Below are 19,542 nucleotides of genomic sequence, written 5' to 3' on the forward strand. Positions count from 1 at the left end.
CAAAGACTTCGCTCCACTAACCTTCATCTTCTCAGCGCCCAGAGTCTGCAGCACCTTGGGGTTGATGTCCTCGCCGTCTGAACAAGAGGAAACACGCTGTTAAAATCGTTTTTTCAAAGCCTGTGAAGTCTCTCTGGTGTGGTGGAAGAACATCTGAGTCTTACTGAGTCTCGTGCTGACGAACAGTTTGGGAACGCTCTGTGGGTAGTTGTCCTTCTTGTCCTTGAAGATCTCGCTGGCGATCATCTTCTGCTCCATCTACTCACACAGAAATGACGCCAGTGAAGTGAACGAAGGAAGCAGCGAACAGGGAAGCATCACAAAGAGGACGTTACATATATTCACCTGGTGCTTCCACTCGGGACTGATCTTCTTGCAGTAGCTCCACACCATGTTCTGCATGCACAGCTTACGCAAATGCTCTGACGCCTAAACACACAGACGACACTTTCAAAACACTGCTGGAGGGAATCATGTTTTGTTTTTGTTTTTTTGCCACAATAAACCTTAATTAAATCCTAATTTGAGTTTTTAGTTCATCTTCAGTCTCCACCTCAGAGAGAGCAGCTGGAGGTGTCGGCCAGGTTTTGTCCAGGACGTTCTTTGGCAGGTTCCTGTGCAGGTTCATGAGGAAGGAGTAGCGAACGTAATCCAGGAAGTACTCGTTCTCGGGGCAGCGCTCCTTGTGGCGGTAGATGAAGCCCTTGATGAACCTGAGGGTGAGACGAGGGAAAAAAGGATCTGAAGAGGCGATGTAAACCTGTTCATCTCCTGAGGTCTGGAAAACAAACTGATGGTGGCCAACGTGCTTTCTGAGTCAGGTGTATCTGTCACACAGTGGCCGTCTGTTGTCGTATACCTGCGAATAGTATCTGCGGCCTGACGCCTGCGCTGGGCCCTCCTCCTGGCCAGGATGCCCCTCCACCAGGCCTGGATGGCGATAGCTGCAAAGGTGCATCATAAAACATCATAACTCACAAATAAATACTACGACCACCTGGATTCTCTGAAGATGTGAGAGAGTCGATGTTTTCCTCACCTGAAGTTCTGAGTTTCTGGTATTTGGTCTTCTGGCTGTAGCCTCTCCATCCCGCCTGCAGCTTGGTGGCTGTGGCGGGAGAAAGCGCGACGGGAGATACAGTTTGAAATCTATGGCACGACAGTTGTGATATAATAATAACAGGTAAAATCAGCCACGTCACGACTCACTGACTCTTACCAAGACTGTGTTTCCTGGTCTCTAGAGCGTCCTCGGTGGCAAACAAGGTCTTTGGGAAACGGATGAAGATTTTGGATCTGTGAGGAAAAAAAGATTTTACATCAAACTGATTTTATCCAACACAACGACTCAGAGTGCAGAGGCAAGGAAAAGCAGAGAGAAGGTGTATCTGTACAGGTGTGTGTGTGTGTGTGTGTTTCTGACCTGCCCAGTTTGTACTCCTCCGGCTTGTATCCCAGGTGTTTGACCAGTGTGGCCACTCCGTCCGCCAGTTTCCCCTGCCAGTTCGGCCACGTGTCGGGACACAGTGACTTGTACCTGCACAGACACAAACACAAGTTAATACTGGAGAACTGGTTTTAGGACTAAAGTCTGATGAATCCAGACTAGTTCCCTGATCGGCCCGTTCACCTCATCGCTTCATAACAAGGAGCGGCGGGATGAGCTAGAGGATCGTCCTGGGAACGGAAGTCAACCAGTCGATCAGCAGAAAAATGACTGATTAATGGTTTAAAAGTTATTTTTCCAAAGTGATAAAACAATAAACACTCTGATTCCAGCCATTCACTGTTTGTCTTTCCTGTGTATAAACAGAAAATCTCCTGGACTTCGGTCTGTTGGTCGAACAGAACAAGGAGTTCGACGGATTCACCTTTGGTTTTTAGGAAGTTTTTCGGACATTTATTAGAATTGGCAGGTTAATCGATAATGAAGTTACTGTTTGTTAAAGTCCTGCCACGGTTCAGTCCGTCCAACAGTGGACAGGTAAACACAGCTCACTGCTGCAGCTGAGGATATATATATATATCTATATATATGTCTGACTTTGTTATTCAGAGCTGGGAGTGAGCTGGTGCAGGATTAGTGTCTTCCTCAAGACTCACCCTGGGACTTTAAATCATCCTGTTCTATAAAGGAAACAGGAAACCAAATACCTGTTGCACCTGGAGGAACAACACTATCGCTACAACAGCAGGTATTTAATAATTAAGATTGTAGGGATTCATTCATATTGAGGTGAAAGGAATATTCTTCCGTTACTCTCATTCTCTTAAAGAAATATCTGTTACATTCATTCGTTCCTCGTAGGTAAGTCAGTCAGCACTGGGTCCGACTAACTTTACTTCCTTACGTTACTCTGAACTTTCTCAGCTCAGTTTTGTGTATTTTATGTTTTATCTATTTCACGAAGAGGATATCGATCATCATTGTGAACTACAAACACAAGAAAGTGTGTGTCGTGAGCACGTCCTCATGTTTCTGCTGTAAGTTGTAGTAAATCATGACAGGTGGAGAAACGGAGCAGTATCTGGTCACCTCTGCAGGAAGACCTCGTAGCGTCGTCTGTAAGCGAAGCCGGCCCTCCTCACCCTCAGATTCTCCATCAGTCCCAGGTACTTGACCTGGTGACGGATCAGCACCTCATCGAACCGACCTGGGGACAGGGAGCAGAGGGAGAGCAGGGCAAATCAGAGCAAATCAGTCTGAGTAAAAAAAAAAGAAAAGAAAAAGACGTGACGACCGTTGGACAAAATGAACCAGAGAAAACCAGTAAATGCTAAACAGCGGGAGTAGGAGTGACGAGGGACAGAGAGACAGTGTGAAATGAACAAAAGGTCGACTGTGGAGAGAAACAAAGGCCCGGCCCGATATACTGACGACCACACGGAGAGCTACACTGCAGCTTCTGACGCCGCTCAAAACAAACCGCTTTGGTCGGAATTAGGGAAAGCAAAACGATTAACGTGAGATTTCTGGGAAATTATTACAGTGTTAAAGCTGCTAAGCTGCTTCTTCTCCTCCTACAAAGATCTGGTGCATGAAACTGGCATCAAACCGCTGGAAACTACCAGCAGATAAAAACCACCTGACCACTGATGAAAAACAACCTGTTGTCAGTAGGTTGGAGAATCTCTAAAACTTTTAAAAGGTTATTTTTATGGTTAAAAAAATGTCCAATAACATTCAGCTTACAGACAACACCAGGATTTCAAAATAAAATGCTAATGCTATAAATTCAGTGGTATTAAATTGAAACTATAAATTAGGACTTCAGTTGCTCATTAGATTCATTTGATTACGCCTGTAATTTGCTTCCATGTCAGTGATAGACCTGCAGGTGCTGTGTGACACAACACGTCGAAGCATGGCTCAGCACAAAATGGCAGAAAGCTCCAAAGCGTCGTTCCACAAAAGCCACCTCCTCTGTCTGAATATCCCGATGTCAGCACATATATATCGTTCTTCCATCGTGAAAAAGGGGAAAATAAATGTGTTCTGATAAATTACTCAACTGTGATTTAGAAACTTGACTGATCCGCGACGTGCAAACACGACAGAATCACGAGGATAAGCGTTGAAATAATTTCTGCCCGTCACGATGACTGAATGGTCTCCGGATGACCAGGTGTCTGGGTTCTGAATTGAGCTTTCACACCTCTGTCCGACCTCGTCCCACACTGTGTGACAGGTATCTGAGCAGCTCTGTTTCCCGTCCTGTGTCATACCGAGCAAAATAAAAGACCGGACTTCCTACCTGCTTGCTTGGAGTCATTGGGCTTGATGCAGCGGACGTACGACGGCTCCTTGGACATGAGGATCTCCATGAGTTTCGCCAGACTGGCTTTGAACTGGGTGGCTGCCTGGAGGGGCAGACACAGACAGACACCAGAGAGAAAAGAAAAGGGTGGTTAGGAGAGGACGGAGATGAAGGCGAGAGGACGCCGGTCAGTGACTGAGGAGATGAGCGGAGAAACGAATGCAAACAGAAGCTCGCGGACAGAGACGATGAGCTAAGAAGAGCTACGTAAACAAGAGGAGTGGCTGATGTGACTGTGGTCCAGGACAGACTGAACACTGGGACCAGTGTGGAGGACTGGGAGTCTAACTTGCCAGCCTGTGACAGTACCCTGTTCAAGTGTGTGTGTTTGTGTGTGTGTGTGTTTGTGTGTGTGTGTGTGTGTGTGTGTGAAGGGCATACAAGTGTCAGGGCATTCCTCAGTGAGTGGGAGGCTGCAGAGAATCCCCATCAGACCGCCCACTCAACAGCGAGGAGGGGAAACACACCACTGTTTGTTTAGCTGTGGGAAAGTATGTTGGGACGCATGAAAGTATGATTATAGAAAACAGACGCACGCACACACACACACACACGAACACACAAACACAAACACACACACACACACAGTCAGGTGTCTCACTGTGTCTGGGCGTTTCTTGTCACTCAGCTCCTCCCGGTCAAAACACTGGGTCAGGATCTTGTTCTCCGACATACACATGACCTGCAGACACACAAGACGACATTTCAGACAATAAACCAGCTACACGGCTTTCCATGATGCTGCTTCCAATCGCATCAGTCCTCCCGGTCTGTTCTTCCTGTTCCACGGTTCTCACCTCTTTTAAGTTCCTGAACAGCAGGTCGTTGTTCTTGTCCAGAAATCCTGAGGAAGAGAAGAAGAAATGTTACTTTCCTAATCCTGTTACTGGATATATCACATTACTTTGTGATTGATTCTCTGCAAACAGATAAATTTCTACCTTTAAACACAAAATACTTTCCGTATTATCATCATTACGTATTGACTGAACGTCAGATTTACTGTAGTTAGAATCTGACTGAACTAAACTTCATTATCTACTATGTAGTTGCAATAATAGTCTTGTTAAAAAATATTCATAGTGGAACATAAAAAAACTGATTTGTAACTTCTCTTTTTCTTTGTCTTTCTCTATTTATTTTGGAGACAGAGTTCCCACGACGAGGGGTGTAAACAGGAAGTATAATGTTACCATGGAGTCAGTCAGTCAGCTGTGAGCCACAACTTGAGACCGTTTTCTTAAAGCCTGTGTTTGTTTGTTTGTTTGTTTGTTTACATTTTGTCAAATCAACCATTAAAAGAATAAATTGCTGAATTAGTTTTTAGCAGTTCCTGTTTTGAAATCGTACAAACAACTGCCACTAATTAACTGTGATGATTCTCAGGCAGGTTCTGGAGTTAGGAACAATCTTATTTTCTATGATTTCCAAGCAGATTAATGAATCTTTATCTTATTCAGGAAGTGTAAATCAAACCTGGTGAAATCTATCAAGTATCATGTCTATGTTTTCAGATTTGACTGAGTCATGACACAGAGAAGAAGAAGATCTTGCTGCGATTGGATGTTGAGGGTTTCACAGTGTCTTTAACGAGCTGTCACAAATCAGTGGCCGAACTACAATAAATAACTTGTTTCTAGAATCCGTCCCTTTAACCTCCTTCAGCATCTCTTAGCCGTTTGTAAAATCCAGAGGAAACGCTCGATGCAAATTCTGCATCAATGTAAATTAGTGACCGTCTGATAGCGGTGTGATATGACCATCTTATTCTGAAAATGCAAAACTAGATTTGCCTGGTGCAAAAGGTGCAGGTGCAAAAAATTAAAATTTTGATGTGGACAGCACCACACACACACACACACACCGTTGACATTGTAGTTGACCTCTCCTGCGTAATGCAGCAGTCTGAATTCGTCACGGCCCATCACCTTCCGGGTCTTTCCATCGGCCAGCTTGTGACTGCGGACACACGGACACACACACACAGAGACGGTAAACACACTGGACGCATATTCATATTCAAGCTGAGGTTTGAAGAACTGCGAGAACAGATGAACAGATGAGGAGGAGGAGCATCGGATCAATCCGATAAACTCACGTGACAAAGTGTGGGTGTCCTCCCACCGTGTCCTCCAGCTTCTCCAGGAAGGTGATATCACTGGCGTCTCCGGGCCGAAGACACTCCTCATCCTGAGAGACAGAGCGGCAACATTTCAAACATTGTGCCCCCAGATCATTTACATACATTTGATACTAAACTATATACGGTATAATAATCTACTGCACTGTGAGACGACACCAGGTTCTGATTGTCAGTGACGGAGAATTCAAGACAGAGATGGAAAGATCGATACCGCGCTAATGTCTGTGAGGTAATATGAACCTGGAGCCAGGAGACGGTTAGCTTAGCATAAAAACAGTGGGCAGAGGAACACAGGAAAACTGGATCTGTCCAAAACTGATCAAATCTGCTTATCAACACTCATTAATTAAGATGTTTTCTTACATTTGTTTAATCGGTGATTGAAAAACACACTGTGGTTTGATGGGGGTTGTATGCTATTTTCTGGCTGGGTCATGTGACTTTTACTTTAACAAGACACTTTATCTTGCCATAAGTTCTTTTGTATTTTATATTTTGGCCAAAATTGACCTTCAAAAATGAATTTAACAGGTGAATTCCTCCTTTCTTTTGAAGTGAAATCTCGTTTTAAACCGTGGAGCCTCTGCAGCTCAGCGTCTCCTCACCAGAATGGAGATGATGCCTTTGAACTTCTCCTCCACCAGGTCACAGATGATCTTGTTGTTGAAGTACTGAACCGGCTCCCACTGAAAACACAAGGCCGATGTTTCAGTCAGAGATCATGAGGAAATAAAGCAGATCAGAGGCATCAATCGGCCGCTGACACTCACATCTGCACGGAAATATTTAACGAGCGTAAAGTCGGTCATCTGAAGAATTACAGGAATCCGCGCACTGCTCACCCACTCACATGTGAACACACACACACACACACACGATGAACACACAGCTCCACAGGCTGAGTGCAGCACTATTAGGTTATGCTAGGAGTAACCGCCACATAATTTCCACAGAGATGACTGAGAGCGCGGCCCACGGTCCTGATGTCAGATGATAATGGGCTCTTTGAGAGGTGAATCCAAGTTTCTCCCACAACCTGTTTGCTCCCTGACCAAGTGCATTTACATCAGACTGAGATACAAAGGGCCGCTGTTCAAAAAGAAGCAAAACAAAGCAATAAAATGCAATAAATATAAATGAAGACAACGGACAAGAGACATCTGGAGCCAGACGTCGTCTCTCAGAGCAGATCCTGTTCTTGACATGTAATCTCCTAAAGAGGAATCATTAAAGACTTTAACTGTGAATAAATAAAAGACCAATAACAGGGTAAAGGGCGTAGATCCTAATGAGGCAGCATCTTCTAAAAATATCTGCACTTACTGCAAATTACTTTGAGCAAAGGCGTCAGTGAAACGTAGGGTGATAAATTGAATTATCAATTTCACTTTGGAAAACACGACTGCAACCACAATCACATTAGGAGCTCAAAACCCCCCCGGCTTAAAGGGAGGGGAGGGGGTGTGATGATGGAAGGTGACAGCAAAGTGGAGTAACGAGGGGACGAGAGAGGAAACGTAAGACGCAAAATTATCCTGCATAAAAAAAAAAAATTTAAAAAGTAAAAGGTGAGTGATGTCTGACCGTGATGCCTTCGGCCTCGTACTCCTCCTGCTCGGACTTGAGGGTGAGCTCGATGAAGAGCTGCTGCAGCTTCTCGTTGCAGTAGTTGATGCAGAACTGCTCAAAGCTGCAACAACACAACAACAACAACAACAACAACAACAAACTTAAAATAAAATAATAATGAGACACAGGATCAGTAACGTGTTGGACTCATGCTGGTTTGTTTCTTCACTTTGTTTTGTTACGGTGTGACTTTTAGAGGCAGGTCCATAATTTTATAAAGGGTTTTATAGTTATAATTGAGACTGTTGAGCAGCGTCCAATTTATTACCAATTTATTACCAATTCACACCAGATTTAGGACCTGAACTACAAGCAAATCACATTTCAGTCTCACACAAGCTCTAATAATAATAATAGTAATAATAATAATAATTATAATGAGATAATAAAAAAGTCAGTAATATAAACAGTAAAATTAACAAAAACTCAAATAAAAACAAATAAATAAACTAGTCTGCTGAGAGGATTTACAACAACAATAAAAACAGTGAAGTTTAGAGAATAAAATACATAAATAAATATCAAGCTAAAACAAACAGAAACAAAGAGAAATAAAGAGAAATAAAGACGGTGGGTTCAGGCTGTAAAGTGTAAACACATCAATCATATTTCAGGCAGAAATTAACTTTATTCCTCTGAGAACTGAATTAAAAATCGGACTGATTTGTGGAGTGCACACCTTTTAACTTTTCTTGAAAATCAATAATCAATAACTGTACCTGTTGTGCTGGAAGACCTCAAAGCCATAGATGTCCAACAGGCCGATGACAGAGTAATTCTTATAGGAGTCGTCCTGTCAGAGACACAGAGGAAAACTCATATTTAATTATCTACATGACAGGAATTAAGACATTATGGACATTTTATCTTAAAAAGAATAAAATGTGCATTATGATTAAATTAATCTTCACTTCAGGCTTTACAGACTGATTTTCTTTACGTGTAAATGCAGGACATTTAATTTAGATTTATTTATTTATTTCACAGACATGAAATCCATAGCAACAAGAAGTTATAATTATTATCATCATGATTTAATGTTGAGTTCTGTTCACGTTATGAACTTGTAAATGTCCACAAGGTGGCGCTGTGCTGTAACAGAATAAGCAGGAGAGACATGAACATGCTCTGCACTCACAGGAGTAAGTGAGTTGTGTGAGTGTGTGTGTGTGAGTGTGTGAGTGTGTGAGTGTGTGTGTGTACCTTGTATGCCAGTGAGGCATTGATCTTGTTCACCAGCCAGGTGAAGGTGCGTCCGTACACGGCCTTGGACAAAGCATCTCGAGCTGACGACGCCTGCTCCAGGTTCAGAGGGCTCATCAGCTGAGGGAGACACACACACACACACACACACACACACACACACACACACACACACACAGACAGAGTTCAGCAGGGGCAGTTATACGAGTGTGACACACACACACAGAGAGAGTAGAGCTTTGTCTTCACATGCTTATCACACACCGGCTCTACAATGACCGTGTGTATCCAAACCTACCTCCTCTCCCTTGGCGATTATCTTCTTGTGTGTGAGCGCCTCCGTCAGCACTGCTCCATTCACCCCTAACAACTGCAGAAAAACAACAACATTAGCAAACAAACAGCGGCAACGCAACGACGTCAAGCCACTCGGCAACCGTGACATCCTGGGTACGAGATCAGCTGATCATGTCTGACATCAAGTGTAACTGAGAGACTGAAACTGTTTTGTAAACATAAGCATGTACATGTTGATACTGTATGTTTATGTGTGTAGTATGCACCTCAGTGTCATTCTGTCTATCACACATGCCTGCATCTCATATAGTGCTAGACACCCTTTTACTATTATATCTTTATTTGTTTTTTTCTCTCTTATGAGATAAAAACTAGTCAAAGTAGTTTTTAATGCTCCTGATTCAGAGATGCTTGATCAATAAGTTCACCTGTCCTGTTAGAGGAGTGTTTATGAAGCTGCTCGGTGCAGCGTCTTACCCTGGCCAGGTACTTTATCTGCGTGTCGGAGGTGATGCAGGCGTTTCCCTCCTCCCCGCCGTACTGCACGTTCCCCAGGTGGAGCACGCTGGCGATTATGTTCAACAGCTCCTGCGAGTAGAAAACACGGAGAGAGAAGGAGTGAAAACACGGAGAGAGGGAGGGAGGTGAGAAAGACGGAGGAAGAAGGAAAGAGCAAAGGGTTAAGAGATGAGACTCTGCAGCACGATAAGAAGTTACTGTCGAGGCTTCATGGGCAGAAGATAAGGATGGCTTTGATTACACTTAGCTTGGACACACACACACACACACACACACACCACACACACACACACACACCTGCTCTTCACTGTGTAAGCAGTGCGAGATCTAAAAAGCTCTGGAAGCGAGCCCAGACTCATGAACATGTAGGACGACTCCCACGCTGAGCACAAATAATAACAGCCACACACACACACACACACACACACACACACACACACACACACACACACACACACACACACACACACACACACACACACACACACACACACACACACACACACACACACAGTCTAACTAACACTTTCAAACACAAGCATCCACACTGCAGGACAGAAACAGAAACAGCCGCTCCCCCCTCAGGCAGGAACTTTGATAAACACAGTGGGGGTTGAAATGTTTTATTAAAAGATGATCTGTGATAAACTCAAACTTTTGTGTTTCAGGGAAACGGTAAGAATGAACGAAGGAGGTGAAAATTGAGCTTCGAAAAGCTTCCACCTGCTCCGTCCACGTCACAGAAACACGCTGCCGCTCGTGTTTACGCCTCCCTCTCCACTTGAGGTGAGAAAACAAACACGTCAGGTGTAATTCACGCGGCTCGGACTCGGCTCTCACCTCCACGTCGTCCTCGTTGAAGCCGATCACGCTCAGCGCTTTCCTCACCACCTTCCAGTCACTGCGGTCGTTGATGGAGCTCACTTTGGGACAGTTACCCTGTGAAACACACACACACACACACACACACAAAAACACACACATTAACCACTGGTAAACAGCCTAAAGCACGTTGAACATGCTCTTTATTTATTTACCAGCAAGTTTAATTTAGTTTTTATTCTCTTGCAAAGTCGTGAGCAAAATCAATAAAGTAGCTGACGTGTAAATTGGTGCTTACGTGCAAAGTAAACAGCCATTTGTATGTATCGTAAACACCTATTTTCTCACACACACACACACACACACACAAGGTGTTTTTGCTCAGTAGCTGTGTGTGTGTGTGTGTGTGTGTGTGTGTGTGTGTGTGTGTGCGCACTGAAGGGAGGGTTCAGCTCTAGCCTTAAGGCAGATTTGCCCCCTGAGGACAGATCCTCTCTCTGCACTGAGATCCTATTAAACAGAACTCCCACTGGGACACACACAGTACAGACCAGACAGGAGAGAGAGAGCGACAGAGAGCGACAGAGAGAGAGGGAGAGAGAGAGAGAGAGAGAGAGAGAGAGAGAGAGAGAGAGAGAGAGAGAGAGAGAGAGAGAGAGAGGTGTATGATTCATATTCATCCACAGGTTTTTCTTTATTGCTGCAGAAACGTCACTGAGACTCGACGATGAACTGGCATCGTTGCAGGATTTCCCGTGAACAAACACATATATTCAAATGCACGTCTAAAATAAAACCACACCCAAACATTTACCACACACTGACACCAGTTCCTCCTCATTCAAATAAGATTAGTTCTGTCGAGTAAATCCAAAACTTAAACCAGCAACTTCTTCTTTTTCTAGCGTCTTTATTTGACTCCAGAGGAGAGGTGATATAAAGAACAAGCTAGAGAAAGTCAAAACAGATCTGTCGTGATTTTTAACTCAGGATGCAGCAAAAATGTATTTGCCTTTTTTTTATTTTGTTAATTCTATATTTGTAGGAGTGTATTGTGTTAGTGTTTTTAGTTTCATGTTACCTGCCGTGGGACTGCGGATGTAAATCTGCATTTTTCCTACAATCTGGCGTGTTTACACTGTGTATTTTGTACTGGCGTTTGTTAACATATTGTCCCTATCAAATAAACAAATAAATAAAGAAACTGAGCCAGGGACATCATAAATAATCCACATAAAACATATTTGCCTAGTGAAACACCAGAATTATCTAAGACTGTCAAGTGCCATCTGATTGTTGCTGTTTGTTTTGTCCGACCAACTGTCAAAAATCCTCAAAATATTCAGTTTAATAAAGCAGCAAATCGTCACTGTGGAGAAACTAGATCTGTCAAATGTCTGGAAACCGATTATCAAAATAGTTGCTGATAAATTCTCTGTTGATCAACTAATAAATTAATTGTCTTCTCACTGCAGCTCCACTTCAGATAGTCCGATAAATACTGATAAATACTGATAAATACTTGCATCTCTTCGTAGACGCAGAAGTCAAAGTTCTGGATACTCACTTTGACCAGGTACTGGTACTGCTGGGGGTTCCTCTCCAGGCCCAGGCGTCTCAGCAGGTCTTCCTCCCCTCCCTCGATCAGCTGGTAGAAGATGTGGAAGTTCCTCTCGCCGTGGTTCTGGTGGACCACGCGGGACTTCTCCAGCAGGTAGTTGATAATGTGGCCTCCCACCGGGGCGCCCTGCCGACGGGACAGAGGCCAGAGGGGGAGAGGGGAGAAAGAGGAGGGAGAGGAGGAGTGGGTAAGGCTGGGGTACTGAGGAGGTGTTGCAGGGTTGATATAACATGCAGGTACGACGTGGATTTTGTAGAACATAATAGGTTATAAGATACAGGAAGGAGGAGTGATGTGGTTGATTAAAACAACTTGGATTCAATGTATTTGATTAAAAAAAACACAGATTTTCTTTTAGTTTAGTCTTTAACATGTTGAGGAAACAATATTTTTGGTTCTTGCAACAATCTGCCTCCCATCTCACGGAACATTTGTTGGACCGTGTTCACTCGTGCTAAAAGTAGCTGCCGGGGTAAATCACAGCGTCCCGCTCACCTTGAAGTCAAACTGAACGTCCATGTACTTGCCAAAGCGGCTTGAGTTGTCGTTACGCAACGTCTTGGCATTGCCGAAGGCCTGGAGAGAGGATAGAGAGGGATAAGGAGAAGAGAGAGAGAGGGAGAGAGAGGGAGAGAGAGAGAGAGAGAGAGAGAGAGAGAGAGAGAGAGAGAGAGGGAGAGAGAGGGGGGGGGGGAATGATGATTGACAGATTATGGGGTGGAGAGATAACGAGGGAGCGGATGAGTGTGACGAAGACAGGTGTCAGAATCCCTGCGGTGTTGGTCTAGGACAGTAGCACAAAGTACAGGAAGTAGGGCGCTCACACACACACACACACACACACACACACACACACACAAACACAAACACACACACGTAAACACATCTGGAAAACATCTGGCCGAGACATGCCAGACATCAAAACAAGCACTTCAGTAAACTCCGTTCTTCAAACCAGAGACTGTCAAACAAACACAAACAATCACGGCTCTGAGACGTGTTCACGATGCCGCGTTCAACCAGCGTGGATTAATGAAGCACATGTTTACAGACGACAGCTACTTGAGCTGAACGGCGCTGAAAACAAACAGATTGAGATTGTTTTGACAGATATTACGATTGTGATATGAGTCAGGATTTTAGTATGTATAGAAAGTGATTTGTTTTTTGCAGCTCCTGCAATTTTGGATGTTGCAATTGGCCGTATTGTGATTTGGATTATATTTCCACTGTAATAGATGCAGATATTTAACAGATAAATCAGTATTGATGATGAAAAACAGCTGATTTCTCTGGTCTTCTTCTTGTGTGCGTCACTGTCCATTAATCCCGACTCTACGCCTCGTCATCGAGCGGATGCTGTTTACGCTCAAAGATGCGACGGCACTTATGGACATTAGGAAGAAACCGTCTGCTCTAATGGAAAGATAATTAAACATTATTCATGACAGTGCGACATCCTTATAACAGCATCCCTGATAATAGATTTCTCTCCGTCTCATCAGCGCTTCATTTCAAACAGCGCTGACAGTTTGATGTCTCATTGCTACAAGAAGCGAATCAGCCACGTTATTTATCAAGAGGCGTCTCAGCATCATGATAAAGTCTGGATGGAGAATCTCTCTCTCTCTCTCTCTCTCTCTCTCACCTCCAGCACGGGGTTGGACTGCAGCAGCCGGTCTTTGACGGTCTGCACCTGCTCGCTGGCTGGACAGGTGACGGCGTAGTACTGCAGGATCTTCTTGGACGCCTCCGTCTTCCCGGCTCCACTCTCCCCGGAGATCAGGATGCACTGGTCCTTCCTCTCCGTCCTCATGGAGCGGTACGAGTTGTCTGCCACGGCGTAGCTGGAGGAGGAGGAGGAGGAGGAGGAGTGAAGGGGGCGAGAGAGGTGATGAAGGCAGGTGGTCAGAGTTACAGACGCGACAAACAGGAAGATATTTAATGTAAGAACATTTTACTCTGGAACAGTTACAGCAACGATTATTAAAGTCAACCGTCCCTGTTAATACACCAGTAAATAAATAAATCAATAAACTAAAATGGATTTGGACGTTTGGTGATGTAATGCAAGATGTGATTCTGAGTTTGAATATGATTTGAAGTAATGCTCAATATATAATCGATCAATAATGTGCTCGTCTCAAAACTTATCGCCTTGAGGGAAGAACTTAACCTTAACGTCTGTGCACATTAATGATAATCATTTGGTGTTTTGTGGTTTTTCACTTGCCAAGAGTTTTTTATGAGACAGGAAATAATTATTACGACTGTCGCTGTTAAAACTGTTAAATTTTAAGACCTGAAATATCGGCTCATGTATTTTCCACCGGCAGCTTTTAAATGACAGGGAACAGAGACGCCTTCGACATCTCAACCATCAGACGACTGATTCCTCAGAGGAGAGAGATACATTAAATATTTATTATTAAACCTGCAATAACATTCTTCAAACTTACCTGTTGTGTTTAACTCCAACACCAGCGTCCAATGCAATCATATTTATTCTAATTTATTTTGTATTTTATTCTTTGTTCTTGCAATTTTATTTCTAATACTGTGCGTTGTAAGGTGTCCTTGAGTGCCTAGAAATTATCATTCTTATTATTATTATCATTATTATTATTATTATTATTATTATTATGACACCTTCAGCAGATATGCACCAACATCAGGTCCAGTACCGACCCTCCTGTCAGCTCCGTTTCTCGTCCCTAACAAATCCTGAGAAAAATATCTGGTTCAGTTAAAGGGAATAAAAAGTTTACATGAAATATTTATTAAAATATAAGAAACTTTTTTATGCTCAACACAATAACTGGAGGCGTGTAAAATGGAAATCACAATTGACACAAATCGATAGTAAAAATATTAGTGAAATTATTGTTTATCAGTCGTGATGATGTTCACGAAAATAGCACTTTAATAAAGTTCTTGAAAGTCGTGTGTCTGGAAAGTGACGGTGTGTGAACATGGAGAGATTCTGGTCCACCAGTATAAATCACTGGGTCCACAGAGGAATGCAGCCTGTTGTGGTTAAGCTATCATCTGTCGGCCGTCCGCCGCTATCAGCACCGCTCTGTTGTTTCAGCCTGTTTGGACACATTTCTGACACCAGACTAATTGCTGGAAGATAAAAACAGCTGCATCGTACTGTATGTGTGTGTGTGGAGTCTATGGGTGTGATATTAGGGAGGGCTCGGTGCCGGGGGGAGAGAGGGGTGGGGGGTCAGGTTCAGGTCAGAGGAATTCCCTCTCAAGGGAGGAAACTCTTGCCTGGTACTATCATTTGCTTACTTTTCTTTCCATCTCTCCCTCCCCTGTTTTCTCTCCGCAGCCCTCCACCTCTCTTTGCCAAAGCACATCTTTCTTTCCAATCGGAGGGAGAGAAAACATTGGCCCTGCACTCAAGTGCTGAAGTGAGGGGGGGGGGATAAAAAAAAAAAAACTACCAGTGGAGAAAGAGTCAGTGAGAGACTCAGAAATCTTTCGATGACGCCACTTTGAGTCTCTATAATGTGCCTGATTGTTCTGTAGCTGACCTGTGGGTCTGGGGGGATTTAACAGGGAATTCCCTGATCATTCCTGTGGCAACCTTTCCAACAAACACTCTGCCTCATGACCTGACGTCTGGGCGTCTGGCTGAGAGGGACGGTCAGACCATGACAGCATTACGTAGCAAGTAGAAAATGGTGCTTTGGCCACTTTTCACATATTCCCACAAAAACATACTGACAGTGACAACATTTAGAAAAATACAGGTGTAACAAATGACTCACAAAGCTTCAACAGACTCCTTATTTTTAGGTGTAGGAACAAACATGTTGTCCACTGTGAATGTTTCTCCAGCGGCAGGAAAAAACCTTGATTTAGTTTTTATTCTGTTTGCTGGACTTCGTATGACGTTAACTGATCATTTTAAAAAGATTTGGGGCCTAAAACCTTTGCACATTACTACAGGTGAACAGACATGATTGTTTTTAATGACTCTATGTGACGATGACGTTTTCTCCCGTTGACCGTCGTCTCTTTCAAGACCTTTCAGTAAGTACTTTGACTCCGAGTGCCGGTTAGACGCCGGAAATGTAAAGTTAACGATCAGCTTAGCTGCGTACCGAGAGGTGAGGTCGGTGTACTTACATGTGCGGTGAGACCTCGTAGAAGTTGACCCCGCGGTATCGCTCCATGTGGTTCTTGGTGTAGATCTCCAGGTCTTTGTACGGGTTCACTGACACCAGCACTGAACCAATGTAAGTCTGACGGGAGGGGAAACATACAGTCACGTTACATGACGTTACTCACAATATCACACACAACTACACACTGTATCACCATTTTACTTGTCTACATCAGCTTCTATCTTTCTTTAGTAGATTTTAAGTGACAGAAGAACAAATAACTGCCCTGTCCTCTATATATAATCCTGTAATACACAGTATATAAAGTACAATCCTCATCAACCACAGTTGTTAAATTAACAAACTTAAACAGACACACACTAGAGTCTGCTTATGTGTTCATTATAGATTAGTATTAATTAATCAAAATGAATCATTTAAAGACGATGAATGCTAGCAGGGCTGAAACTAAGAATTATATTTATTATTCTTTTCTTGATCAATCTGAATTAATTCTACAAAATGCCCAATAATAAATAAAATATAGTGAAAATATGTCTTCAGATGTCTTGTTCTGTCCGAGCAACGGTCAGAAACCCAAAGATATTTACTTCACAGAAAATATTAAATTAATAAATCCAGTAGAGATGAGACTCATATATGTACACATGCCGTTAAGCCCCTCCCCTCCCTTCATGCACTCACATAGATGAGGCTCTCTTTGAAGCGCTTGCGCAGGTTCTCGATGAAGGAGGCCTCGCTGGTGTAGTTCTCCAGCAGGACAAAGTCCTGCACGCCCACCCGGTCTCTGGCTGTCAGGGCCGACTCCATCATAGCCCGCACCCCGTCACTAGCCACCACCTAGAGGAGAGGAGGAGGGGGACAGAGGGGGAGAGGGTGGGGTTAGTGACTGAACGTAACAACATAACCCATGTAGTGTAACGCTTCATCAATCATACTCCTCGAAATTGGAGAAAAGGGGAGAAGGGAGGGAACGAAAGAACCACCAGACGGTCGACATGACGCACATAATCCATCCTCATTAGAAGAGAAGGAGCGAGCGAGCTACAGGAAACCAGCGATCTAAATCAATAATCAGCTCCGCGGCAACAGTGGAAGGAGTGTTGTCTAAGACCCCAACAGTACAAGACACAGGGAGGCAGGTAAAGGTACGCTTCAGGTGAAACTAAATCTTCTTGTAAATGAAAAGTTGAAAAACAAATTCTCAAGTCAATGTACTTCACTTGTTCTGCCATCACTGCCTCACACGGTCTGGTATGACCCGTAGCTTATGGCGGCTAACGTTAGTAAAACTTTAAACAGATATCAACTATTACTGTACGACTGCCTTTGCAGCGCCTCTCTTCTTGTGCTGCCGTCACACTCTTGTGTTTCCATAATCATCACCTCTGGTCGCCCTTTAAATGTCAGCTGAACCGTTTCAATGATCCTTCATTAATATCCGTTTGTTTTTAAATTCTATTTCAAATTTAAAGATAATCTTCAAATGTCTTGTTTTGGCAACAGTGAAAAACCCAAACATATTATTTATTATTGTATAATATAATGCAACACCTCATATCTTACTGTTTTGTACACATTTTTTATATTATTTATCTTATTTTATTAAAAATTATCTGTGTCTTGTGTTTTTTTTAATGTTGCTTGTCTGACTTTTTTTCCTATGCACCAATTGAGGAGTTAATTTCTAATTCTCAACTTCTAATTCGCAAAACTGGGAGGAGAGAATGAGTTGAGTGAATTGTTTTGCATATTAAATTTACAATCATCATATCCTGTTTATTAACTAATCGACAAATCGTTTCAGTTCTGAACGCGAGGCCAGATCGTGAGCTGTCAGCTTTAATCCAAGAAACAGCTGCATCCTTGAAACAACATTTTTTTTGTGGCAGAAACATTTTGTTTTGCACAAATAAATCTCAAAAGTTTCAGTAAGTCCTTCCTGTCCCATAAGCTCTCGTCACATCTTTCAGGACTTAAGAAAACATCCCAATTCCCAACTCGCAGCCACAATAGAGCGCATTCACACTGAAGCCAAGAAGCACAGTTTGAAGTCTAAAATCCATTCACAGACCTCACATTCATTCAAACACATGCAACAAAACAAAGCAAAGATTTTCTGTTTGTACATCGTCCAAAGTTTTCTTTAAAGCAGCTCTAGGACTGATCTTACCACCTCTACAAACTGACACGAAGCCGAGCCCAGATGTGGAGAAAAAAAACATACCACTTTAACCAAAGTGCAAAAAGACCCCGCCCAGGTTATTTAAAAATATACGGTATACACTTTGTACAGGAAGTGAAGTAAATGTGCTGCACTCACATGTTTGAGCTCATCGACACGTTTGTCCAGGAAGCCGTTTTCTAAAATCGAGGCTTGAGTTTTGCGCATAAGATTTCGAATGTTTGCCACATCCATGTTTAAGACGCACTGAGCTGGACAGGACTATAACCAACACAACTTTCACTGGATGGTAGAGGCAGGGACCGACCACACACACACACACACACACACACACACACACACACACACACACACACACACACACACACACAGAGTACAGCAGGTGTTGTTGTTGTTGTGTTATGCAGTACAGTAGTCTTCATCCCTCAGGAGACCACAAAGATGAGATGGCGAAAGAAAGAGAGAGGAGAAATCTTGAGGGAGGAGAGGACTTATTAATTAGTGTTGTGTGAGACAAGAGGAACAAATACATGGGAAAGAGATGCGAGAGGAAGGAGGGAGATATTAAAGAGGAGATGATGGATGTCGGGTTATGACTCCTGTTTCCTGCTCCATCGCTCCATTTTTAAACCGAACTGGAAAGTTAACAATCCTCCCCGAAATTCCACACGGCAGCAGCTTCAACAACACGAAACAGAGCCCGTTAAATCACCGCGTCGCCCGTCTCCTCGCTGCAGAACAGACAACAGGCGCGTGCACAACATCTTGATCGGATTTCACACAAGTATGCATGAATATGTTTGATCCTGTGTTTCAAAGGAGAGCTGCAGCATCCCATGGTGCTTCACACGTGGGGGGGTTGGAGGAGCATGGGACGCCGGTGCTGACCGATGTTTTTAGGTCCACAATACGACCGACGCCACAGCAAGTCCCTATGAACTGAAAACATTAGCCTGTTGTGTTGATGCACTTTCCTTTAACTGAGCCACCTCCACTCTACAGCTCTGCAAAGATCGCCTCTCCTCTTATGATCCGATGATGACTCAAGCTTTCATCGGTGCCCTGCTTTCACTTATTAACCCAGGTTGTAAAAATGTGTGTGTGTGTATGTGTGTGTGTGTGCTCATACGTCCTCACAAGGACACAACAATGGCACAAATCCAAAG

At 43.5% G+C, this 19,542-nt stretch overlaps 1 protein-coding gene across 2 annotated transcripts in view; it reads right to left on the reverse strand.

Annotated features, from left to right (window-relative positions):
* Window positions 1-19,542, reverse strand: part of LOC111671273 (unconventional myosin-Ic) — a 57,996-nt gene that overhangs the window by 4,330 nt on the left and 34,124 nt on the right. For both annotated transcript variants that reach the window (XM_087179850.1, XM_023428364.2), the window contains exons 2-27: window positions 16,876-17,031; window positions 16,193-16,308; window positions 13,701-13,899; window positions 12,548-12,628; window positions 11,999-12,178; window positions 10,450-10,548; window positions 9,568-9,678; window positions 9,092-9,163; window positions 8,794-8,913; window positions 8,310-8,383; window positions 7,546-7,651; window positions 6,567-6,647; window positions 5,917-6,008; window positions 5,683-5,777; window positions 4,616-4,662; window positions 4,420-4,500; window positions 3,756-3,861; window positions 2,537-2,654; window positions 1,424-1,537; window positions 1,220-1,296; window positions 1,040-1,108; window positions 860-944; window positions 554-713; window positions 346-429; window positions 165-258; window positions 22-77 (exon numbers count right to left, since the gene is read on the reverse strand). In XM_087179850.1, coding sequence (XP_087035976.1) covers window positions 22-77; window positions 165-258; window positions 346-429; window positions 554-713; window positions 860-944; window positions 1,040-1,108; window positions 1,220-1,296; window positions 1,424-1,537; window positions 2,537-2,654; window positions 3,756-3,861; window positions 4,420-4,500; window positions 4,616-4,662; window positions 5,683-5,777; window positions 5,917-6,008; window positions 6,567-6,647; window positions 7,546-7,651; window positions 8,310-8,383; window positions 8,794-8,913; window positions 9,092-9,163; window positions 9,568-9,678; window positions 10,450-10,548; window positions 11,999-12,178; window positions 12,548-12,628; window positions 13,701-13,899; window positions 16,193-16,308; window positions 16,876-17,031 — 2,673 coding nt within the window. The remainder of the gene's footprint in view (window positions 1-21; window positions 78-164; window positions 259-345; window positions 430-553; window positions 714-859; window positions 945-1,039; window positions 1,109-1,219; window positions 1,297-1,423; window positions 1,538-2,536; window positions 2,655-3,755; window positions 3,862-4,419; window positions 4,501-4,615; window positions 4,663-5,682; window positions 5,778-5,916; window positions 6,009-6,566; window positions 6,648-7,545; window positions 7,652-8,309; window positions 8,384-8,793; window positions 8,914-9,091; window positions 9,164-9,567; window positions 9,679-10,449; window positions 10,549-11,998; window positions 12,179-12,547; window positions 12,629-13,700; window positions 13,900-16,192; window positions 16,309-16,875; window positions 17,032-19,542) is intronic.

Source organism: Seriola lalandi, unplaced genomic scaffold (genome assembly GCF_002814215.2).
Source record: "Seriola lalandi dorsalis isolate HSWRI2012SDOR001 ecotype SW California unplaced genomic scaffold, Sedor1 jcf7180002054874, whole genome shotgun sequence".
In the NCBI taxonomy this organism is placed as follows: domain Eukaryota; kingdom Metazoa; phylum Chordata; class Actinopteri; order Carangiformes; family Carangidae; genus Seriola; species Seriola lalandi.